The sequence below is a fragment of the Miniopterus natalensis genome, chromosome 18, assembly GCF_054644295.1.
Source record: "Miniopterus natalensis isolate mMinNat1 chromosome 18, mMinNat1.hap1, whole genome shotgun sequence".
NCBI lineage: Eukaryota > Metazoa > Chordata > Mammalia > Chiroptera > Miniopteridae > Miniopterus > Miniopterus natalensis.
This window is the reverse complement of record NC_142098.1, coordinates 28,295,966-28,321,003: the sequence shown is the minus strand read 5'-3', so window position 1 is coordinate 28,321,003 and position 25,038 is coordinate 28,295,966. Positions and strand designations below refer to the sequence as shown.

Below are 25,038 nucleotides of genomic sequence, written 5' to 3'. Positions count from 1 at the left end.
CTTGGGGGAGGATCTCAATAGAACATTCATCAGCTTTATGCTGATACACCAAGCTGTGAACAAATGCCAGGAAGCAGAATCTCAATGGATTGAGAGAATGCTCTGGAGAATGGCAGTTTTGCACCTTGTTTTATGCATTACAATCAAAGAAGATGTAAGTGGGTTACATGAAATCCATTAGTGATAGATTAGGGAGGTGGGAGAAAGTAAAGCAGGGAAACCTCTGGCATTGGATAAAAAGTAAAAGGACAGACACATCTTTTATATAGGTGGGTACAGGATAGTTAACAGTCAACAATTAACTTGATAACAGTAACAAGACAAGATTTATGGTCCCCACCCTGGTGCATTGGTTGTTCCCTGAGGTGTCCGGAAAAAAGAGGAGTTGTGGAGACATTCACAAAGGAATGTTATCAAAGTTGCAAGAGACAATAGACAGGCTTAGTTCGGGGAAAGATCCACCTGTCAGGGAAGATACTGGCCTAGACTTGACTACCCACCATAAACTTTTAGTTAAAAAAGCTTTAATTTCAGACCGTCCTCTGTGGTTACTTTAGGTCTCTGAGTTTACAAGGCTGCCATTCAGGCCTTCCCTGAGCTTGTCAGGTTAGCATGTGGCCCTATTTGCCCCTTTCCGGCCACATCGCTCTCTCTCCCTGCTACAAATTTTCAAGGAGCAATGCAAAAGAAAGAACTTGGGTTCTGCCACCTAGGACCACAACACCTCTTTCACCTCCCTGGGCCTCATTTTTTCGCCTGTAAAGTGAGGTATAAGCTCACCTCTCAGGGTGGTTGTGAGAATGGTTACCATAAAGGGTTGGCTCTGGAAGAGAACTGGTTGCCTTTTAGTTTTAGAGTGCCTTGTAGATGGAGAAACTGAGGCACAAAGAGCACCGAAGGTTTGGTCTAGACCACGCAGTGTTGGCGGCAAAAGTAGCTTTGGCTTCAGTCTGAGCTGCTGCCGGCGACCTCGGGTCCGGGCCCCGGGGCGGGGCGGGGCGGGGCGGGGCGGGGGAGAGGGAGCGACCGGGAGACCTGCGCACCTCTAGCTGCGGTCAGCCCGGGGGCCCGGCCAGCTCCTCTCCTTCTGCCTCTCTCTCCCCCGCACCTACACTGGACCTGGAGCACATTCCTCACTCGCTTTGGGTTCAACCCGAGCCCCAGGAGCAGCTGGGTGGGGAAGGAGTCATTCCTGGATAACTAGAGGCAGCGGCAGCCGGCGTCAGTCTTGGCCCCAGTCGGGGGTAGGAGGGCGCCCGCGGGCCGTGGGGCTCCGGGACTCCGCGCCCTCCTTCCCTGCTGGGCCTCAGATGGTGGGCCCTTGGAACTCGCTTTTTGCTCCCATTGAATGTGAGTCGTACGTGCATGTAGACAGCAGATGGGGATTGTATAACCATGTCACATGTATGTGTTGCGTGGGGTACACATCCTTGTTTCGACGTGTGAAACGTGTGCGGATGTGGGGGTTCACGAAGTATGGGGCTCCTACTTCAGCCCTTCCTCGTGGGACCGCCAGGCCTCCTTCAGCCGTCGCCGGGACTGTCAAAGCTGCCTGATCCGCAGTTTGCGCGTGCGCAACTCCGCCTTAGGCCCCTCCCCTGCGATTGAACCCCGCCCCCGCCCCCGCCCCGCCCCGCCCCCGCCACACTTTACGGCCCGGCACGCCACTTTTGCCGCAGACGCTGCCGCTGCTGCCGCTGTCCCTATACGGCGGCTGCTGCTGGTGAGGTGAGCTGAGGTGAGGTGTGGTGTTGGGCCAGTGCCGCCGGCGACCGGGGAGGAGTTGGGGAGCAGGACCGCCGAGGGACGGCGGAGACGACGGGTCTGCTGCTGCTTTGTCTCCTCAGCTCCGGTCCCGTCTGCCCTGCCGCAGGGAGGCCGCCCCGGCCCGGCGAGCCGAACTAATGCTGGACCTGGAGGTGGTGCCCGAGCGCTCTCTGGGGAACGAGCAATGGGAATTCACGCTGGGTAAGTGTGGGGTCCTCCCTCAGGACCTTGTTCTCTTGTTCTTACTTCCCTCCGGGCCCTTCCCGCCTCTGATCTCTGTCCCTTACTCCCCTGCGCCGGTGGTTTGTCGCCTCTTCCGTCCTATTGGCTTTTGGGGCTCTAGGCACTAGATACCCGCTCCAACCGGCCTGACCGCCGGTGTATCGCAGTGACGCCCTCGCTTCAGGCCTTAACAGGGCCGCTCCCGGGGCTGTGGTGCGGTAGTAATAACAATAATGATTGACACGCCCCAAACTCGCGAGCCCAAGCTCTACTCTCTGGTGCGTAATTATCTCTAGTCGGCCTTCTGGGGGTCTTAAGGGTCGATATTACTGTTATTCCTTTATTCCTTTTCACCGAGGTAACAGCGGAGAAGTGACTGACACTCTTAAACGCCACAACAGCCTGCCTCGCTTTGCTTTTCTGGGCTGTGGGGTTGGCTGCTTCTTCAGAAGGGGAAACCTAGGCCTCATCCCATAATCAGATGTTGGGGATCTGGTCAAATGAGTTGAGAGTCTGTGTTAAAGGAACTTATGACTTGTTTCCTTCTCTTTTTTAAAGCGGTCGATGTGGTGTAATCCTAAACCCAGACCTTAGCTGTGAATGAAATAGGAGTTCAGGGAAACTAACGTTTAGTTTGTAGAAAATTCAATTTGGTCAGTTTTTGGTTTTTGGCCCAGTTTCCTCACCTGAAATGTCACTACCTTTGTGTGTACAGATATGTGTGTTCAGTAACCCCAGCCTGTGTTTACTTTGATGTTCCAGCACTAGGAAAAGGGGGTGGGGAGCAGGTGTTGGTACTGTTTGTTTGTGCAGGCCTGAACTTTTGTCACACTAATTTGGGCTACTGGACTGAGTCAGCTGCTCTATTGAGCTATAACTTATTCTTGAATCTGGAAAACTCATCTATGGAGACAGTAGGTGAGAAACTGGGGGGAGAAGGGGGGTGGATCATTGGTAGGGCCCTGCTGGTGCTCAGTTGAACTATAAACCTTTGGGTTGTAGAAGCCAGTTTTATTGAGAGTTCTTAGCCAACTTCTCTCATAACTTTACACCATGGTCCTGCAGAGTTGTTCCCAAAATTTTAGCTAGTATGAAACACTCCAGCCTCTTATGAAGCAACAAGAGTTTGATTGGGAGGCTAGTGATATCTTTGCCTCCAGACCTATTTTTCATGCTGATGGGGGAAGAACCTCACCATCCACAGCTTCTGCTCACACCAGGATTTAACAGGGCAGAGTAAGAACCACAACTATAGCTTCAAATTGTGTTTGATGTTGCTACTGAGTTCTGGATCTTTGTGGTACAGAGTCTTCTTGGCCAAAAGTAGTGATTAAGGTGTCAGTTGAGAACAGGATTTTCAAAAAACTAGGTGGGAGAGCAAGGCTTCTTCTGTCAGCTGTTGTTTTGAGACCTTAACTCCCACTTCTAAATTTTGCCAGTTTCCAGGAGTCACGGGTTTGGGCAGTTCTTTCAAACTGTCTAAATAGCAACCAAAAACAGTGAAAAGAGCATTTCTGTACAGTGGGTTCAGAATTGAACTTTGGGGGGAAGCACATAAAGGGGCCTGAGCTTTTGAGGGTCTTAAAAATCATTTTAAAATCCTGTTTGCCTAAGAGATGGTGGTCATTTAACTTCCCCAGGCTTGGGGGGAGAAAAAAAGTTGTTTTCCACTCTTGATCTTTTCTCCAACCCTCATGCATGGAAACTGCAGTTGGGGCTGATAGGTAGGGCTAGGCCTAAGAAGTGGATTTGTGCTTTAGAATTACATTCCTAGGCTAGAGAACCAGGCAGTGCTTAATTCAAGTCACCACAGCCTTGTAAAGTAATCTCCATTTGCTAGATGCACTGCCTTTACTAGGCTCAGAAAGGTAGAGATGATAAAAAAAAAATAGCAGACACTGCTACTCACTGCTCTACCCTTCTGAGGATAGGCTCAGCTTTGTTTCTAGGTTTCTTTTTGGAATCTGTGCAATGTATCTAGACTTTGCCATCATCTGCCTGGCATCATAATGGGGAGCTGCATCCAACTTCTTGGCTGCTTTCCTGGCCTTTGTTTGATGTTGGTAGATTAGAGAAATGCCAACAACATAGGGACAGGAATCTCTGAGAATGCCACTGATGGCTTGATCAGTGATGGAGTAAAGGCAGTGCAAATTTGAGCTGTTTTCAATGAGATTTGCATAATGCATGATGTGGAGGCATGTCTTATTTTGTTTTTTAAATTAGTATTGAAGCCCTGGCCAGGTAGCTCAGTTGATTAGAGCATCGTTGCCATACGCCAAGGTTGCCAGCTCAATCCCCATTTAGGGCACATATGAGAGGCAACCAATAATTTTTTTTAAATTGTTTTTAAAAAAATTAGTGTTGAAAATGCCCAAAGAGGGTAGATTTAAATGATCACTGGAGAATAGCCTTATTCTCTGAGAGTACCTTGTTCCAGAGAGACTGAAAGCTCACTTTGTTGAAGGTAGCATGTACCTCTGTGGACTCTGCTTACAAACATTGAAAATTGAATAAGAAATAGTCTTATGCTCTGAAGAGGTTAGTCTAGTGGGAAGGAAGGATTACATAGTGTGTTTTATTGTAATGGAGTGCTGTGGAAGGGGAGAAGGGACTTGACCTGGGGGGTTCAGGGAAGGCTTCCTATCAACCTACAGGAGCCAGTACCATTTCTGGAATTAGTGAACACCAGGAAGGCCCTATCAGAAGCCTACTGCTAGGTTTCTCATCCAAACTCTCCATATATATAAATCTTCCAGTCAGGTTAAAACAAAACAATGGGAAAGATAGGTGGTATGTAGGGAACTATAAGCAATTGGGTATTAATAATTAGAGCATGATGTACTGTGGGAAGAAGAAAATAGGTTCCCTAGATTCCCAATTCTCTTTGGTAGTAGCTTCCTGGGACACTATCAAGGAGCCTCTGGGTTTACTGGAAAAGAGGATATCTGTAGTAAAGTGTTTTATGGGAATGGGTTTAGGAAGAAAGTTTGGCAACTAAATTTGGAGAGATGGGGGAGATGGAGGAATCTAGAGGTTTCTGGCTTGAGTGACTAGGTAGATGTTAGAGGTCAGAATACAGAAGAGAAGCCAGATTTCAGAGAGTGGTGAATAACACACATACTGTCTTGCACTCATAAAGCTATGAGTCTTTGTTTTTGGATTGTCTGAGACTTTGTTTTTAATTGTCTCTCCATATGTGTCTTGTTTGAAATATAATGGACTTTGAAAACATACTTTTTGGTGTTCCCTGTGAGTCCCTGGAACTTTTGAGAGACCATTGGGATTTTTTTTAATGGGGGGAGGGGAAGCATATGTAAATCTATTTATCATGGGCCATCAGTTCAAAATTCAAGTGTTAAGATTTAAAAGATAGTTGTGAGTAGATAAGGACCCATTAAAAATCCTTAGTAAAGTAAGTTGATTCTGGTAAATGTGTGATTTTTAATGCTTTTAATGAGCCCTTACAAGTCATGTGTTCCTACAGACTGTCACTTGAGAGATTAGGGGACAGATGTCACAAAGGAAGAGAGAAAGGAACTGTCCTAGGATATATGTAGTTCATGGCAGAATGAGAACCAGACTCTCCGTCTCCAGAGTCATGCAGTCAGTGCTTTCTCACTGTTTTTTGGTTCATGCTGACTTTGCCTTCTTAAAGCTCTTTGCCTGCTTAGGATCATCACAGAAGTCCCCATCTTTTTGTATATTTGTATATGAACTCCCTCCCCTTATACAATTCAGCTATTCCCTTAGTGCTTGCTGCTAACTTTATTCTTGCACTTACCACTTACAGAACTTTGATTTACTCTAATATCTGTAAACCTTAGTGATCCCCCCTGCCCTGACTCTCACCCCAGACTTTACTGCAGGGACTAATACCTAGCAGAGTGGTAGATGTCAATAAATGGACAGCCCAAGTAAACCCACACACGTGTCCTTGCTCTATTTCAGGAATGCCTCTGGCTCAGGCAGTAGCCATTCTTCAGAAGCACTGTCGCATCATCAAAAATGTCCAAGTTCTCTACAGTGAACAGGTGAGTGGTAGCTGATTTGTTTGCTGAAATAGCATCCGTAATCAGTGAGTCATCTCCAGATATTGATGATCTGGGAAAGGCTGACTGTCAAGGATTGTTGGCTCAGTGTATTCGAATGGAGAACCTTTAGCACTAGTCAGTTACCAAGTACCTTTCTAAAATTTTTGGTCTTGATAATCTGGTGCTGCCAGGTTTTGAGGAGTAGTAATAATACTCTTTTCTGCTTTGTTGGTTGCTTTGGTTTGTGTTCAGGATTGTTGTAGTGCAGATTTCTAGCTAGCAGAGCATCCCAGACTTGAAGTGGGTATACCTCACCTCTTTAGTGAGAATGATCTAATGTATGGAAATTGCAAAATATTGGCTCCCAATTAATGGACATATTTTATTCTTTTTTTGTCCAGTTTATGGTAGTCTCTATTAAATGTTGGTCAATTGTGCCAGGAATTAATCTCTATAGTATAATGTTGTGTATACCTACAAAGACTTTTTCAGTTTCCAGAAAGAGTATATTTTAGGTTAGCACCAGAGAAGAACTTCCGGAACATCAGAATTTGAAATAATAGTACTTGATTTTTTAAGTTCATAAAGTTAGAAACTATTTTTCATAGGCCTTTAGAAATAGGATTTTTCATCTCTCTAAAAATGCAATCTCCCTTCCACTGACTTCTGAAACCTGTGATTCTTCTATGACACAGAGCACATGCTGCCATGTGGCGAACCTTTGTAGTGCCGTATGCATCACAAACCTCAGGGAGTAGTTTTGAGCCTACATAGGCTACAGGCTGTCCTCAAATGGCTTTTCTGAGACAACTTAAGTACCAGTTTGATGATTTTAGTTGTATTTATTCCAATTAGTTTCAGATCATAAAGCAATTGACAGATTATTTTTGACATGAAGGATTAGAAGTGGGTAAGATTTCTGTGATGCTTCTCAATTTCACTTAAAGTGAAGAATGGTAGCTTTTCCTCTTTGTTGCACCCAGATAATTTGTTACCTAATCTGACTTTCAGTGTTAGACCATGAGGGGATTACTCATGACAAGTAGCAGCCATCAAAACAGGAAGCAGCTCAAGAAAATTGGCTTTTTGAGCTTATAGGTAACTTACAGAGTTAATTAAATCAGATTTGGGCACCCCAAGATTAGACGCATTTGAAAATAGACTTTAAACATTCTTAAAGCATTTTTAAGCATATGTTTTATTTCTTATATCACTGTCTTTGTTGTCTGTCATTCCAGTTTTGGAGTACAAATAGTAGTTTTAGCATTAAATTAATTCCCCCCCACACACTATCTTCTAAGCAACTAGAATCGGTTTAAAAACATAGATTTAATAATTAGTCTGGTTCTCCTATGAAATGGATATAGTTTCCCTATAATAGAATAATCTTTTTTGTTGTTGTTAATCCTCACCTTAGGATATTTTTTCCATTGAGTTTTAGAGAGAGAGGGAGGGAGGGAGGAGAAGGGAAAGAGAAACATGATTGGTTGCCTCCCTCGTGCCCCAACAGGGCTGGGGATTGAACCTGCAACGCAGGTAGGTGCCCTTGACTGGGAATTGGACTTGAAACCTTTCAGTGTGCGGGCTGACGCTCTAACCGCTGAGAACTCTGGCCAGGGCAGAATAATCTTTTGATGAGGATCAAGAGGAGGTGGTCTCTCAGATCTCTGATGTGGTGTTTCTTACATGTGGTCCTTTCCAATTCTTCCCTCCTTCCATTTGTCTCCTTGCTTTCCATTAAGTGCAGAGAATAGTTTGGCCCATTAAACATTTCAGAAATACCCTGTCTGAAGCAAATCACACCTTGGAAATGAAGTGTGTATATCAAATAAGCCCCATCTTTCTTAGAGGGAGAAGATGTTAATGACTTGCAACAAACAGCTTTGCTGAATTGTTTCATATGGAGGACTGCATAGTGCTTGGTTACTAGAAGGGCCTGTTTAAACATCACATAGTGTGTATTTTCATAATGGAGATACAAAGTACTGATAAAACATTGATTGTAAGGATGATTTATTTGCTTCCTTTTAAAAATTGCTTAGTTGCACTAAAAAAAATTTATTTAAATTTTTTTTTTTTTTGCTTAGTTATGTCCTGCATTGTAACAATGCCAGGAAGAAAATGATCAATTCTTGGGAGAGTGTAAGAAAAATCTAGATCCTCCTAGCATTCTTCCTCCAAGCATGGATCTTGAAAGATGCTAAAATGTTTTTTCATCCTGTTTACCCCTGTGGAATGGCCCTCTCAGAAATGGAACTGTGTGTTCTGGATTGAGAATAAGGTCAGGGTTTCTAAGTCCATTATCTTGTCTTACTTGAGACCTAATGGTTTAGACATTCATACGGCATTCTTCTAGTGTTTGTCAGTTATGGTGCCACCATGGCCTGCTACCTTGTGAAGATCAATGGGGTGGACAGGAGCACAGCCTGAGCTAATCCCAGAAGGTTCTTTGGAGAGCAGTTTTCTACTGAGGCCCACACCAGCAATGGCACAGTCTTTATCTCTCTGACAGCCACACCTCTGTCATTCATTGCCTACTTTGAGGAGCTCTATAAAGAAACTTCCCTAAATCCTTTTGAGAACTGTGTGCCAATTTCAAGAAAGGGCAGTTTTAGATGGTTCTGTTTTCCTTCTGCTGGGCAACCTGGTTAGGGGTATGGAGAGTCTTCAGATGTTGAGTCTTTGAATTGATTGCATTGGACTAGAAGCGGGCAGGTGGGGCATACATAAAGAAAGAGTGCAGTGTGCTATGCTTAGTGCTTTCTGACTTACTACTTATCCTCACAACAACCCTGGAGGGAAGGGTTGATGGTATTCCCATGAAGAAACTAGAGCTCAGAGAAGTTTTGAGAGTCACTTAAGGTCACCAGCTCACCTGGACTCAAGGCCACCTCTGTCCACTATTCTGTGCTGCTATTCCCCTCCCCCCAGGGCTCAGAAGGGGCAAATATAGAAATATGATTCCTTAGATCTTAGACTTGGGCCTTTCAGAAAGAAGCAAATGTGATATGGGTTGGTGGGGGAGGGGAGGAAAGAGTAAGAGTGTCATCTCTCATAATCCTATCACAAAGTACTCCTTTGTCCTGGAATATGGCCTAAAAGAGTCAAAGAATAAGTATTCCCTGTGGATGGGTACAGGCTGAGAGTGAATGGACATAGGTTTATCTGATATGAATTGAGCATTACCTGCTGAGTGTGGATCCTCGTGAGGCTTTTTCATGTGGTCTACATTCCTCATCATCTGCTCTGTAGGTTTGACAGCAGTAAACCCATGCTACAGATTTGGACCCTGGACCCTCAAAAGAAAGTGGCCTATATACTCACATAATTTTGGCTGTTTTCCCCAGGCATTATTACTCAAAGCCTGTAATAATATAGGCTTTGCAAAAGAGAGGCTCTTTTCAGCCAATATTATAAAGCAGCAGCTGTAGGCTGGAAATAGAGCACACTGTGCATTCATGCAATAGTTTGTTTCTGGCTTCCAAACCCTGTTAGTTGGGGGAAGAAGTCTGCACTTAGATATTCCCTGTGTATTGCATTTATATTGTAAGGCTTTCAGTAGGTGCTGGTAAGTAAATTAATTTTTCAGAGTGTGTTTTTTTTTGTTTTGTAGTCTCCTCTAAGCCATGACCTCATCCTTAACCTGACTCAGGACGGGATCAAACTACTGTTTGATGCTTTCAATCAGAGACTTAAGGTAACTGAAGTTTCATGGCAGGCTGATTAATATGTGCTGTTGTGAGATGTTTCCGAAATTCCTAAGTGGGAGTAAACTTCTATGGTACAGAGACCACCAGGTGGTAGGGGACTGAAGCCATACCTGTTTCCCTAAAAAGAGAAACTGAGTCTGGTGGTTGGAAAGATTCTGGGAAGGACTCTAGTCCCAGGCTCTAGAGGTGAAGGGGAAAGAGTATTGAGGATTTGGGGAACATGCTATGGGGAGGGTGGTTTTAAATTGAATAGGAAAACAAGAGGAGCTGAGTATATGGCATAGGTTATCCTGAGTCTTTAAAGGGGTACTAAAACTCAGCAATTCCAATCCAGGGTATCTACTCAGGAAATGAAAACACATTCTTTTAGTCAGGTTTATGTATCTCATTTTACTTCAGTCTTGGGACAAATAATATGACTTAGCAGATGAAAATTGGAACTGCTCTTCCTAAAATGCTGGGGTTTGGGGCTTAACACCATCAGCAATGAGTTGATCCTTGAGCTCCTTTGAGAATGTAAATAAACACCTTGCTGGTGTGTAGGGTTGTCTTAATTGGCGCTCAAGTGCTATTTACTAACACCTGTTTCAGTCCAGGATGTTTTTAATACACTATTTACAAATGACTGGGCTTCACAGGTTAGTCATGTGACATCAGACTCATGCCCCAGAGTCACAAGATTGAATGTGGCTCTGGGAAGAGTCATCATCCTGGTTAGGTTATGGAGTTGCCTTTCCAAAAGACTTCCTAATTCTTGACATCCCATCACAGATGAGCTGCTGAGGAGCCAAGATAGAACACAGAAAAAGACTCTTTACATGAAATGAGAATTCCTCACTTAAGGTTTTTTTTCAAAGCAAGGTTTAATGTGAACATACTTAGCCCCACATCTCCCTTGCCTCTCCTTGTGGACTCAGTCATCCTGTCCTCACCGACCCGAAGTTCCATAATGAGAAAAGATAGAGGATGGCTTTCAATGTGGCTTTGTCACAAATTGGGGGAAATTAATCTGGAAACACCTTTACAAAGAGTCATTTGCCTTTGACTTGGTAATCCACTTTAAGAAACATATCTTAAAAAGGCTATGGATAGGGTAATGTTGCCAGATATTTATAGCAGGGCTTTTCATAGTAATGAAAAGCTGGAAGTAACCTAAGTGGACAACAGAAAAGGTTGGCTAGGCAGCCCATCATAGAATCAGAGCATGGTGAGGACAAAACCATGTATTTAGTGAGCACTTGGCACATTCTAGGCTCATGGCGGAGTGCTTCCCATGCATTTCTAACTTAATCCCAATAAGCCTGTGAGTGGTACTGTTTACCAGTGAGACAGCTGAGGGAGAGAGGAGAAGTGGTCTGTCTGCCTGACCAAGCTTTTAACCCTATATTACCAGTTGTGGTGACTAGCCACTGAAAGTCAGAGTGGCTTTAAGCTCTGTGATAAAAGCTGAAGAAAATAGTGTGAGTACATTATGCAGAAATGTGAGGAATGGGAAATACATTAGAATGGGCAAGGAGGTAAAGTCTTCTGCCTCTGTGAACAAGGAGGGGCTAGGGCCCTGCCTCAGCCTCTGGAAACTGAGGAAGCAATCCATCAGGTGCCCTTGCTTGGCACCAGGTCTGATCTGACCCATCTTCCTGGCCCTCCATCCAAGGGCTTCAGAATTTACCTCTCCCTCATGCTGTGTCCTGCATTTTTCCCAACCCCTTACTCGCTACCTGTGAGTGAGCTCTGTGGAATGAGGTTTCACCAAGTCACAACCTTTACAGCCACCTGTCTTTTCCTTTCCTATCTTGGCTGCTGCCATGTCTCCTCCTCTCTGGTGAAATCAAGGACTTTTCCAGCCCAGAGGATAGAAAATCATGAACTTTAGACTTACCCAACTGCTCATTCCTATGGCCCAGCAAGCTCTGTTGCCTAAAATCTGCTGATAGATTCTCCTAGTGACATGAAGGACTCCCAGATGGTCAACACTCTGGGTTCCTTGCCACAAGTGCCACCCTGTCATTAACTCTGGTCCACTTGGCAGGCAGGGTTGAACCATCTATAAATGTTGGTCTGAGCTGCAGCAGGTGGGTGACAGTGACATAGGAGGAGCATCCTGGAGGCTCACCCCACAGGGTGAGTGGTAGGAAGCCATTGAGGTGCCATTCGCCAGCTGTGGTGGTATTAATCAGAGCAGATCTCTGGCTGAAGGTTGAGGCCTTCTTCCAACATGGGACCCTGGCTTTGGTCAAATGGCATACCAATTTGGCATGATATACTGCCATGCCCAGGCTTTCTGAAAGGGACACTAGGTATCTTATGAATCATAGTTGTTTCCCTGCCCTTCCTTGCATGACGACTCTTGGCATCTCTTTTCATGCTTTTGAGCTTCATGTTGCCCTTAGCTAGCTTCATACCAGGCCAACTCACCTGACATGTTGAAGTACTTCCCTTTGCAAACTAATAAGCCAGACCTTAGGGGCCTTAACTTAGTGGGGTCAGTGGACAGCATACACAAGTTGTGTAGCAAAGGGTTGATTCAAGTGCTGTGACAGCCAGCAGAGGGAGCAATTCTTAGTAGCAGATAGGATCAGAATAGCTACATTATAGTTAAGAGGTGTCTGTCCAACTTGTAAATTCAGTGTTATGATCTAAACAAAGTTAGAGACAAAGTCTGGCAAGAATGAATTGCCTATTGTGTCTCAGTTTCTGTGACAAAGCCAGATGCTCCTATACCCAATTTCCCACAGCCTCTTCCAGGGTCAGGCTGATTGCCAGACAAACAGATATTGAACCAGCTCTGCTCTCTAAAATGAGGCCCAAGACTTCCCACCTGGAGGATGGTAAACGGTTCTCCAGGCCCCAGCCAGCCATCCTGCTGGCTGACAAGCCCTAGACACCATTAGCATAGAGGACTTCATAGTTCATAGTACTTGGCACCATTAGTGGCTGAGTGTTCAATAACTTTTCCTTTGTCTCTGCCTTGAGTTCTGGACATTTCATTTTAGGCCAACCCCATTGAAACTTCACCAGGGTTCTAAGGTTATCCAGGTTTAAACAGATGCCCTTCATTAAAGAGGTATCTGAATATTGTCAGTTGTCCTAAGTTAATGTATTGTGACTTGCTTTCTAGCAGGATAGACATCCCCCTCCATCTTTTTGTTTTGTAAACCACAGTATTTTGAAGTTACTTTTGACTTGATTTGGGTTTTTATATGCAGCAAAGTATGGAATAGAAGGATGGGGGCTCCATATCAAAGGTTACAACCTTTTCTTTTCTTTTTTAAAATATGTTTTTATTGTTTTTTTAGAGAGAGAGGAAGGGAAGGTATGTGCCCTGTCTGGGAATTGAACCAGCAACCTTTCAGTTCATGGGACAGTGCTCAACCCACCGAGCCACACGAGCCAGGGCTCCAAGGTTACAATCTTAACAAACTGCGTGAATTTCTTTCTGTGGAGGGTTTCACTGACCTGTAGGGTGTTATGCACAGTCTTCTCTATGACCCAACAGTAGAATAGGTATAAGAACCTTGACCCAGAGCATCCACAGGCATCTGTTGAACAATCCACTGGAAGAAGGGGAAGGAGAGGTTATTCTGTGTGTGGTATGGGTTTTTCGTCCAGATTTAAAAATGAGAACTGAAGTTAATGTGCATTGCTTCAGGAGAATTTCAGCTAGTGATAGATTTTTTTTTTTTTTCTTCACTATTCTATAAATGTCTTCTTAATATTTTTCAATGACAGAGCATTAACAACTCTTAAAATTTTTTTTTAGGTGATTGAAGTATATGACTTGACTAAAGTAAAGTTAAAATATTGGTGAGTTTTCTCCCTTGCTGGTATATGTCACAGGCTTGGTACAAGTAGGCTTTATCTACTACACTCATTATATTAGTAAAAGAATGCCATACACAGCAGTTCCAGGATTAGAGCCTGGTGCCACAATTTCCTCAGGCAACTTTCAAGCCTACTCAGTTTCCAGGGGAAGAAAAGGAAACCTTATTTAACAACATGCTGTGTATATATGTCAAATTATTTAATCCTCACAACAAAGCAGGACCTCAGCTTGGAGGTGATGTTACTGTCTCTTGGGCCACAGCTATCTGCACAGCTACTTCTGGCACCTCTTTATGCTTTCATGAGCAACAGAATTGGGACAGTCCAAATAGGTCTGACTCTAAAGCCTATGCTAGAGAAAATGCCTGAAGGACCACTATTGGGGGGCCAAAAAATGCTTTTTAAAATCATGTTTGTATGATGCACAAATATTTGACCCCCATTATGGCAAGGCACTGTTCTAGCATCTAGAGTGCTCTGTTCAGTCAGCTTCCAAGGTCTGGCTGCCCTGGGCTTGAGTTATGGCTTCATCATTTTATTAACCTCTGTGACCTTGGACAAGTCACTTAACCTCTTTGAGCTTGTTTTCTCATCAGAGAAATGAAACCAGTAATGTGGCTGCTGGGTTAGGAAGATTGCATGAGATAATGCTGGTAAATAACGCACGTAGCACAGTGCCTGGTTAAAAAAGAGGTATTCAATAAATGATACTAATTTTCAAAAAATTATTCTTAACCTTTAAGCATTCTCCTTAAAGTCATAAACGCCTTCTCTTCATGCTTATCATCTGATATCATATGCCCCCCCCTTTACTCCCGAGCCCAGCCCCCAGGTGTTTTTTCTTTGCATGAGATCCATCCCTCACCCACCCATCTACCCAGTCACCCAATTCATCTGTCTTTTAAGAAAATAAGCTGCCTTGCTTGGCTACACCCTTCTTTTAAGATGTTCATCCCTTTTGTAAAAAGTTCCTTTTTCAAGCCAACTACTAGTTGGCATCCTGGGAAAACACATTAACACTTATTTATTCCTGAGGCCATTATTTAAGTTTGGATGCCTGGAATTGAGACTGGATTTATTTCATCCTTAACTGTACCTGGTGACCACAGATGTCTTGAGAGGCCCTAGAGGACCAATTCTGTATATAAGCCTCAGGAGAATTGACTTGTCCTGACCTCATTCATTTTCTCTTACTTAAAAGTTCTTTAGTTAAACTTTTATTTTGATATAATTGTAGACTCACCCACCCATGTTTTAAGAATAACTTTTCTAGCCACCATCTCCACTGATCTGTGAGCCCATCCTGAGAAGCCTGGTATTAAAAAGTATCTTTGTTTTTCAGTGGAGTACATTTTAACTCTCAGGCCATAGCTCCCACCATTGAGCAGATTGACCAGTCTTTCGGTGCAACCCATCCTGGAGGTAAGCCAAGTCCATCTGATTCCTCTGGTCATCTATGGCAGCCCATAGTGATAAACCTGGCAAGTGGTACCATCCCAACCACAATCCATGAAGCCTGGTTCTTACAGTATATGGGGGTTGGTACTTGAGTGTAAAGGAAAACTCCTCCTCCTTGTTTTCAGCCCTAGTAGGTCAGTTCAGAAATAAGACACAAGGAAGTGAAGTGGTGCTAGTCATTACTCCCTGCCAGGCTATAAACAAATGTTTGCAACTTCAACCATGCCATTTTCTTCTCCCCACTCCTACAGTGTACAACTCCGCTGAGCAGCTCTTCCACCTCAACTTCAGAGGACTGTCTTTCTCTTTTCAGTTAGACTCGTGGACTGAGGCTCCCAAGTACGAGGTTAGCCCTTCCTTTCCCCTGGTATTTGTTGCCCAGTGCCCAGGTGATATAGGTCAGCAGACAATGCTATTAAGGTAGACTAGATAGGTACCCTTTCTTTGGTTTCCTTGTCTCTTGAGGTCTTCAGGGGCCAAGGGGGTAGAATGGGTAGGGCTGACAGGAAGAACAGCCCAAGCTGGCATTCCCAGAAAGAGGGCACTTCCAACTGCAGAGTGAGGTCAAGCTCACTTTTCAGAGGTAAATCCATTCGTGCATTGCTTTAAAACTCCCAATCAGTAGACCATTTTTCTCAATGACCTAGAATTTGAATTTATCCTGGATTTTTAGTTATCTATTGCTTTTAGCAAAATATTTGATTCATCCTTAGGGTTATGAAATGATAGCTTTTCGTAAGGCTTACATTTTATTAAAGGGGGCATTCCTGCATTTTCTCCTTGATGAAAGAAAGAAAAGGGGGAAAAAGTAAAATTAAAGATGTACTTGTGTGGTTGGGATGAGTTTATTGACCCAGAGCTAGATTTAACTAGTATGTGCTTTGATCTGGCCAGTTCATGAAGACCATGAGTGCTGGGAAGTGCCAGAGCCTGAGTCGCATGGCCTGCAGTGTGCCCTGAGTAAAACTTTTGTCCTGTGTTTGCAGCCCAATTTTGCCCATGGTCTAGCTTCTCTCCAGATACCCCACGGAGCAACTGTGAAACGAATGTACATCTACAGTGGAAACAGCCTACAGGACACGAAGTATGTGTTGGGGAGCACAAGCTTCATGCTAAGGCCTGGGAGGTAAAGCAAAGTCTGTGCTCATTCTGTGCCTTCCCCCAGGGCTCCCATGATGCCCCTGAGCTGTTTCCTGGGCAATGTGTATGCTGAGAGTGTAGATGTTCTTCGAGATGGAACTGGACCCTCAGGCTTACGACTTCGCCTACTTGCCGCAGGTCAGTTATTAATAGGCTTTGGGGTGGTGGATTCCCTCTTGTGTCCATGTTGAGACAGTCTAAAATCCCACGTGCTTAGGGATAGTTGGTAGAAGACAAATGATGCAGATGTTTATGGTTAAAGCTTTCATTTAAATTTGTGAAGGGACAAGACATAGTTTTTTTATTATCATATTTTAATAAACAATAGCACTTTACTTCCCTTAGCATGTGCATAAGCCTTCTGACAGCATATGTAGCTTTGCATTGGTTGCCAAGCTGTTTCCTGGAGATGTATGTTGTGGGCTACAGTGTTGCCTGGTCTCTACCCTTTAAGCCCAGTTCTTAGTATAGGCTGGCAGGAGGGACTTGTTGAATTGTAATTTGGCCACACCCAGCTGAGATTTGCTGGCCTTGAATGAAAAGAGTTGTTGCCTTCAGTAGCTGGTCTCTCCAGGATTCATGCCTCATTTTGTGGTTTCTTATGCCTGGCCAATCTCAGATCGTTGGAACTTGGATCGGGCTTAGTGGGACAGAGATCTCCAGTGTGGAGCTTGCCTCCATAAAGAGGGCCTGGGAGTCAACATAGAGGCTATACCATGATAGAACTCAGTCTAGCCAGGATTTGTTCCTAAATTGGGGTCTTGCATTAGTCTCTGGGCATTGGTTCTTAACTGTTAAGGGTCTGTTATATAAACTGAACTTACTGCCCTGAACAATTAGACAGTTCACAACCTCCAGGGTAGAAATTTCTTAAAATGTGATTTTTTTTTTGCCAAGGCACAACACCAGCTACTTAAAGGGATTTGCATCTGAGCTCTAGTTTTTTAGAGAATTGAGATGTGGCAGCACAAATGATTTAGGGTCTGTCTTCTCCAGAGGATTGCTGCTTGAAACAGCAGGATAGTCAAGGGTGGTGCAGTTATCCCAGGTGACAGGAGGAGGAGCTAATGCTGACTGCCACCCTGTACAACACACTCCCAGCAGTCACATCTCACTGCTTACAGAGTCAGTGGGGAAAACATTTTGTTAAGTCAGGCTTCACTGAGTTATTGTCCAATCTGGTACTCACTGAGAGTTTCATTTGGCAAGCAGAAGGGTAGCTTGTCTCAATTGACCCATTTCTCCCATCTGTTTCCTTATGGCTACAATGATGGTTTTGTTGTTGTTGTTGTTTGTTTGTTTGCTTTAGAGAGAGAGAAACATCACTTTGGTGTTCCACTTATTCATGCATTCATTAGTTGATTCTTGTATGTGCCCTGACCGGGGATCTAACCCACAACCTTGGCATATGGGGACAATGTTCTAACCAACTGAACTACCCAGCCAGGCCCTACAGTGATGCTTTTAACAGGGAAAATCAGTTCAACTGTTTTGGCCCCTGCAATAATTTATAAGAAAACTCACTTCAAGGAATCCGAAACTAAAGTAATCTCCTAAAACTAAAGGTAATTTTACTTGGGTAGGCTTCAGGCAGAAAAAGAAAGCTCACCTGTGAAGGGGACCTTCCCTATAGCCCCATCTGGACATCACAAGTATTGGGTGCCTGGAGACTTTGGGCACACAGTCCAGCTTGACAGGAATTTGGTGGGTTCCAGACTTGCCTAAGATGCAAGATTTGTGCACAGAGGTTAAGGTGGACCATGCATTCAGCATATATGTGCTGTGAATAAAGACTCAGGTTAATTGGAGAACTCAGCACCTAGTATTTCATATATCGGATCCCTGAAGTCTTCTCTATGTAACAAATGGATTGTTATGCGTGAAAGAGCTTTGTTAACTCTAAAGCCCTATGCAGAGTTAGTTGATATTGGTGGTTATTATGGTACCAGGAATTACAGTCCTCCTCAGACTCTTGGATTTTTAAAAAAATTTTTTTGGACAAAATACTTTGTCTTTGCATCCACAGAATGGGGGAAATTTTGCTAATGGTGTGTCTATTACTATTCCACGCCTGCATAGTGTGTGTTTAATTGGAGCCATTTCTGAAATGTATTAGACAAAGTCAGGGTTTAAAGATTCCTCCCAAAGAAAAAACTTTTGACAAATCAGAAGATTTTTTCATTTTTCCACTTACGTGGTTTGTCTCTTGAAGTATTAATGTGTCTGTCAAATGTTTGTGGAATTAGGGAGTGAGGTGTTTCACACTTGGCTGTTATAAAGTGATCTTTAGGTCCAATCTCTTTTTTTTTAAATATGTCTTTATTGATTTCAGAGAGAGGAAAGGAGAGGGAGAGAGAGAGACAGAAACATCAATGATGAGAGAGTCACTGATCAAGCCCACAACCGGGCATGTGCCCTGACCAGGAATCGAACCCCGACCACCTGGATCCCAGGTCGACGCTTAACCACTGAGCCACGCTTGGCCGGGCATAGGTCCAATCTCTTATTGAGTATTACCATTGAGAAGTACCTCCTAATGTAAAGAACCCTTTATCTTGTTAGAACCTGCAAAGTGGCAAGAAATAATAGTACTTTATCATATACTTCATAGCACCTATGCTGCTGTTTATCGTCCGTCATTTGTGTGATGATCTGATTGGGATCTTCATGCCATAAACTCCCCATGTGGGTAAAGACTGTGCCTGTTTTGCTCACCATTATTTCCTCAACATTTAGCAAAGTGCCCTAGCCTATAATGGCCAATAGTAAATATTTGGTGGGTGAGTAAATGATGTTTCCCAGAATGCCATGTCATTTTTGTGGAATTGAATGAGTTTCTCGCATTGTTTAAAGGACATAGAGATCTCTGGTAGCATCTCAATCCCTGGTGATCTGCTTGTATGTAGTCTTGCCCATCAGCCAGACCTGATAATGCAGCTTGCAGTTAGTGGCCTCTCTGGGGCCCCCAGGGCCCTGGGCTTCAGGGTCTCAGGCTCTGATGTGGAACCTGACTGCCTCTCCCTTGTTCTCTACAGGTTGTGGACCTGGCCTGTTAGCAGATGCCAAGATGCGGGTATTTGAACGTTCAGTGTACTTTGGTGATTCTTGCCAAGATGTTCTTAGCATGCTTGGTTCTCCACACAAAGTCTTCTATAAGTCAGAAGACAAGGTGAGGGAGATTTGTTTATAAAATAAATAGTGGCCTCTTAATTTTTTATTTTTATTTATTTTTATTTTTTATTTTTTTTAAACATATCTTTATTGATTTCAGAGAGGAAAGGAAGGGAGAGAGAGAGAGATAGAAACATCATTGATGAGAGAGTCATTGATTGGCTGCCTAGCCTGCAACCTGGGCATGTGCCCTGACCGGGAATCGAACCCCAATCTCCTGGATCCTAGGTCGATGCTCAACTGCTGAGCCACGCCTGGCTGCGCAATTTTTTAAAATCATTAACTTAATATTGAGAAAATATAAACTAAATATTGAATAAATATAATATTCTCATAGAACCTGTTCTGTTAAAGCAAATGGAGAAGTAAATTGAAAGCTCTTTTCTGACCCTTGTTGGTCAGATTGTCCTGCCTTTCCTTGGAGACTAGGGCCCAGTCTGTAGTCAACCACAGCTGGCTGGGTTGGTTGGCACCAGCAGCTTGAACTCCCACACTCTTGCCTACCCAACAGCTTAATGTCAGAGAAGAAAACAATTTGTAGACTTTAATTTAATCCAAGAACAGTATTAAGGGGTTGGATTTTAATTCATTATTTTTTCCCAAACAGATGAAAATTCATTCTCCTTCCCCTCATAAACAAGTTCCTTCCAAGTGCAATGACTACTTTTTTAACTACTTCACTCTCGGAGTGGTAAGTTATTGTTCCTTAGAGCAGCGTTTAATTTCTGTAGGGGTGGGCAGTGAATCTTGGCACACCTATGTGTACATGTGTAGCTGTAACTGTGCCTGGTAGCAGGGAACCTAGCCCCAGATGGCTTTGCCCAGTGTTGTCTTGTATGGCAGACCTTTTCTGCCTCCAAGATTGCTGCGACACCGGGTTCCCTGGTTTGTCTTCTCTGGCAGAAACATGCTCCTTAGGTGGAGTCTGTAGAAATCATTCAGGTTAAGATGTTTTAGGAACTGCCCTTTTGCAGAGCATATGAACCTCTTCTGGAGTCACAAAACTGGGAGATTAAAAAGGCTCAAAAACAGCGGGAGTGTGCTTATGAATTTAGGGGATCACCCCAGAGGCATTATTGTAGCCGTATGCTCGAGACCTAAGGTGCTGCTGATTGGAGCTTATGGTCACCATCAGTGCTGACATTCCAGCTGGTAGATGGATTTTGTGTGTGAGAAATTATTGTGTAAACACCAGCACGGTACATCTCAGAGGGTAGGTCTAACCTGGATCTTGAGTCTTCTAATCTATGAGCTTTCTAGGGCCTGGGGTCCTGAGGCAGGAAAGAAAGGGTAGATTCCAGAGGAGGAGAAAGGAAAGACTGGGTCGGCCTATGTGGGAAAGAGCTAGGAGTAGTGGGAGAGCAGCAGTGGGATCATAAACTCTTGAGGCTAGGATGGTGCCAGGAAGGAATGGCACTTTTATAAACCAAACCTCTTTTTGAGTTCTAGAGCCAGTGATAATAGGAGCAAATGGATTGGCCCTAATAGGACTTAGTGTAGCTACTGATGGAGGGGTGGAGTGGGGTAACCTTGTGGTCCCAGACCTGAGCAGCTGGCAGGGTATGACACTGGGCAGGATGTGATGGATAGGAAGTATTCAATAGGCAATATCAAATCTAGGTATGAGTGCTGTCAAGAGGCTGGAACGTTGGTCCAGGGGTTGCCTTGAGCACTTTGAGTTAGATGGCCCCTAAATCTTGGTAGCCTTTAAGTCAAAATCTCTGCTCAGTTAGATTTTTTTTATCAGATGCTTGTCAGGAAAGATCTGATGTGTTTGAGTTCCCAAGCAGTGGGAGCTGTAGCCACCTGTGCGTGCCCGGACTGCTGGTACAAGATTTGGAATGGGGAGGGGGGGTCCTGTGGATGGTTGGGTGCCCCCTCTCACTGAAAATGTCCAGTTAGAATTGCTTGGCTTCAGCTGTCCCCATAATTATTACTTGGGAGAAAGCTCTTGCCTACAAGCATCCTCATTGTAGAATCGGTGTCTCTAGTTGGACATAACCTAGAAAGACCACTGCCCTGCCTCAGTAAATTTCCTGACTTGAGCATCCTTGTTTTTTATCCCAGGACATCCTCTTTGATGCGAATACTCACAAAGTGAAGAAGTTTGTCCTTCACACCAATTATCCTGGGCATTATAATTTTAACATGTGAGTATACCTGTACCTGCCCCTCTGAGATGTGGGCTTTAGACTAAAAATCACCAGGAAAGAGGTTATGGCTTTAGAGTTCACTAATTTATCTACACCTGAGTTCTTGCTGTTTTATGGGAAGTGAACATTTCCTAAGTGTTTGTTCTCTTCCTGTTACAGTGTCCAATACCTTACGTGTCTCCATCTGTACCCATTTTACAAATAGGGAAATAGATTCAGAAAGCTTGGTGTCTTATCCAAGGTGATAGATCCTTCAGACCCCAGAGCTATGCCTTTTCCTATTGAACTCTAATGCCTAAACCTGGCCTTCCCCAGTGAATGCTACGTCAGGCCCAGTGCCAGGGCTTTGGACAGGTGTGCTTGATTCTGTTTTTCCTGGGGTGCAAAGTTGAGATGTGGGGTTGGTTAGGCCTCCCAGAGGGCCCAGCCTTTACCCTTTGCCTTTTCTCTCTTAGTTATCACCGTTGTGAGTTCAAGATCCCAATAGCCATAAAGAAAGGTGAGTAGTGAGTGTCTTCAGCCTAAGAAAAGGCTTTTGGGGTCAGTCACTCATTGTGAGAAGGGACAAGTGATCAAAGTAGAGAGGCTGATAGTGGGTGGGTTAGTGGAACCTTTGCCCACCTGATTGTGCCCATAGCCTCAGCTCCTCTGGGCTAAGCTCTTTGTTGGGGAGTGGGGGGCTGCATTGTTTTTGTCTGTAGTCTCATAGAGGCCTTCTAGATTGCTTCCTGTGACCATGGATTGCTAGTCTCTGGAAGGGAGAGTTTCCTTCTACAGATGATCATCCAGGTGCTCCAGCCCAGCCTTCTGATTGTTGTCCACTGCTGGTTAGTGTAGCTCACAATCTGTGTCTCCTCCTTCAGTACTCATCCACAGTGCAAAGGGTGGTCAGGTCTGGGTTCTGCCTAGGACTGGGGTCACAGGTGGGCGTGGCTAGCTACCAACCACTCTTTGTTCTCTCCTCAGAAAATGCAGATGGTCAGACAGAAATGTGCACAACCTATAGCAAGGTGAGCTCCTATTTTCCCACCTGATGCAGCCTGAAAATCAGGTGGGCATGAACCTGCCAGTAGTCTGGGACCCATGTTCTCAGGGCCAGCCAGTGATCACAGGTGTGGTCAGGCCCTGCTAACCCCTTGCCACCTCCATCCCTCTTGCAGTGGGACAACATCCAGGAGCTCCTGGGTCACCCTGTGGAGAAGCCTGTTGTCCTGCACAGGTGAGTATGGGAGGTTGCTATCTCTGACCATCCCATCAGAAGGCCTAGGGAAGCCTAGCCGTGGATATTGCTTAGAAATTATAGACACATACTTCCTGTCCCTGCCCCTACCCTGTGCATTAGTACTAAACACACAGGCCTATTGTTCTGTTTGTTTACCTGTACCAGAGAGGTTGCCTGCTGGGGATAGCTTCTCTCTTCCTCCATGTACCTCCTAGCATAAGGGCCTTGTTCCCCTCTAGTTATTCACAAAGGGGGCAGGTATGACTAACTGTCCTGGGACCTTATTTTCCCATCAAAGCTGCTACCTCCTGTAGTCCACAGCTCAATACCCAATACATGGTTACCATACTGCCTGAGGCTCTGTGCCTCCTAAGTTACCACCACAGTCCACTTCCACAGTAACTTTCTGTACCGTGTTGGGTTATGTAGGATTCGGAGCTAAGTGAGGCTATTTGCTACCTCTAGGAGCTCAGGGCCTGTATGGGACTTAGAGACTACTTGCCAATAACCCCCATCCCAAAAGGGACTGGTGGCCTGGCCTCGGCCTGCCCCTCTAATTCTGGTTTCCTTGGCCTCAGGTCCTCCTCCCCAAACAACACCAACCCATTTGGCTCCACATTCTGCTTTGGTCTTCAGCGGATGATCTTTGAGGTAAGCCCTGAGGACTGAGGGGCCAGTGTTGATAGCAGGGACCGGAAAGTCATTGAGAGAGATCAGGGAGGACCTAACAGCCCTGCTGGGCAGGTTAATCCTTCCCCAACAACTCTGCTGAGAACCTGGCCTATTCAGTTTAACAGTGAGGGTTCAGAAATTATGTTGGAGAAATTCAGGAAGCTAAAGCATGGTCTACATCCACTAAGATGAGAGGTAGAGGGAATCTCAGGTTTATATCTAAAAACAGTACAGCAGGGAAGGGAACCACAGGGCAAGTAGGGCTCGAATGGCTATAGAGGCCCTGTTGGCCTGGGAGAAGAATGGATTGCCCCTGGTTTCTCTTCTGGATGCCATAACCTTCAGCAGGCCCCTAAATTCCAGAACTGGACAAATGGGCGTGGTGAAATTTATATATACCATGAGGCACAGGCAGACCCTGGGGCAGAGATGACCCCTAGCATGAGATAAGGGATGTTGAGGGATTGGCCCAGCCCTGTGTTCAGTTGTTTTGTACACACAACCTCCACGCCCAGGTACAGGACCTTTGGGTCCCTTCTCTGCAGTCACAGCCCCAGTGCTGATCCCACTGGTGGTTTTTGTGGGTCTGATTGCTTGCTCTGCTCCGCCCCCTTGACTTGCTGTCCTCTTCTCACACCAGGTTATGCAGAATAACCACATTGCCTCGGTGACCCTGTATGGCCCCCCCAGGCCTGGTGCCCATCTGAAAACAGCAGAGCTCCCCTAGGGACATCACCACCCATGCCCCTCTCCCCCGTGGAACTGTGCGTCGCATCCTCCTCAGCGGGCCTTCATGTGCCACCTGTGGGTTTTCTTGGACACCTTGCCAGTGTTGCAGGGCTGTTGTGATGTTCTGAGATGGGGCTCAGGCTGGGTGCTCTGCCATGGGGTGAGAGACCCAGATATTCTTCTGTCCGTCCTCAGCCTGCTGGTGCCAACAGGGGACACAGACTGCAAAGAGAAGCACAAACTCTGAGCCTTGATACCTGGACCCAGGAGCTTTCGACTAACACGTAAGGAGGCAGGGTTCTGTCTCCCCTGTCCCACACACATTGGAAAACTTGGGACTCTCTGTGGCTGAGGACTCAGGCACCCAGGATGAGGACAAGGTCCTGCCTTTGGCCCAGCATTGCCACATGACCCTTAAGGCAAGCAGGTAGCATGTCCACTTGGTTGTGACTTTTGCACTACATCCACTTTAGTTACTTGATGAGCTGGCTGTTGCCAAGGTGGCCCACCTGCCCTTACTTGTTCCTTTCTTGCATGTGATCCCTGCCAGGCCCTGTAGGCATACCCAAGTGGTTGAAACACAATTTTCTACCATCCAGGGACATGCCCAGGCCCGGTTCCAACCCTTCTTGGAGCCAGCCTTCCAAGGTTGCCTCTGCCCTGTTCTGTACCAACCTGGCTGGCAGGGCTGCATGTTTCCATCCTGTTTGCCTCTTTTATTTAATGCCAAAGTTTTAGCCAAAGACATCTTCCTCCTTTATTGGTTTCAGCATTCTGTTCTGCACTGTGGGCCGGCTCCCCTGCCCCAACCCTGGGCAGTGTCCCCTGGCTGGGCCCATTCATGGCTCAAGGCCTCTGGGGACTCAAGGAAGGCTGGACTGCTCAGTCTCTTCATGGGTCTTGTTAAGGAAAGTAGCATATGTGCTTTAAAAATATTA

At 45.0% G+C, this 25,038-nt stretch overlaps 1 protein-coding gene across 3 annotated transcripts; it reads left to right on the top strand.

The window, feature by feature from the left end:
• The first annotated feature begins 1,813 nt into the window (after positions 1-1,813).
• PHAF1 (phagophore assembly factor 1) lies at positions 1,814-24,992 on the top strand. Of its 3 annotated transcripts, none has more exons than XM_016213256.2 (16): positions 1,814-1,968; positions 5,941-6,023; positions 9,637-9,720; positions 13,494-13,537; positions 14,898-14,977; positions 15,265-15,359; positions 16,000-16,097; positions 16,179-16,291; positions 19,189-19,322; positions 19,932-20,015; positions 21,392-21,474; positions 21,933-21,976; positions 22,444-22,487; positions 22,638-22,696; positions 23,278-23,350; positions 24,012-24,379. In XM_016213256.2, the coding sequence occupies exons 1-16, from the start codon at positions 1,905-1,907 to the stop codon at positions 24,096-24,098; spliced, it is 1,269 nt and encodes a 422-aa protein (XP_016068742.1). In that variant the 5' UTR covers positions 1,814-1,904; the 3' UTR covers positions 24,099-24,379. The 3 variants fall into 3 exon arrangements, with proteins under 3 accessions (XP_016068742.1, XP_016068737.1, XP_016068750.1); XM_016213251.2 differs by having other exon boundaries at positions 1,818-1,968; positions 24,296-24,992; XM_016213264.2 differs by lacking the exons at positions 1,814-1,968; positions 5,941-6,023 and adding an exon at positions 7,490-8,304 and having other exon boundaries at positions 24,296-24,992.
• The last annotated feature ends 46 nt before the right edge of the window (positions 24,993-25,038 follow it).

Coding starts and splice junctions, on each gene's coding strand:
- PHAF1 (XM_016213251.2), top strand. CDS start 1,905: ATGCTGGACCTGGAGGTGGTGCCCGAGCGCTCTCTGGGGAACGAGCAA. Junction 19,323..19,931: donor TCTATAAGTCAGAAGACAAG/GTGAGGGAGATT, acceptor TTTCCCAAACAG/ATGAAAATTCATTCTCCTTC. Junction 21,977..22,443: donor CCCAATAGCCATAAAGAAAG/GTGAGTAGTGAG, acceptor TTCTCTCCTCAG/AAAATGCAGATGGTCAGACA.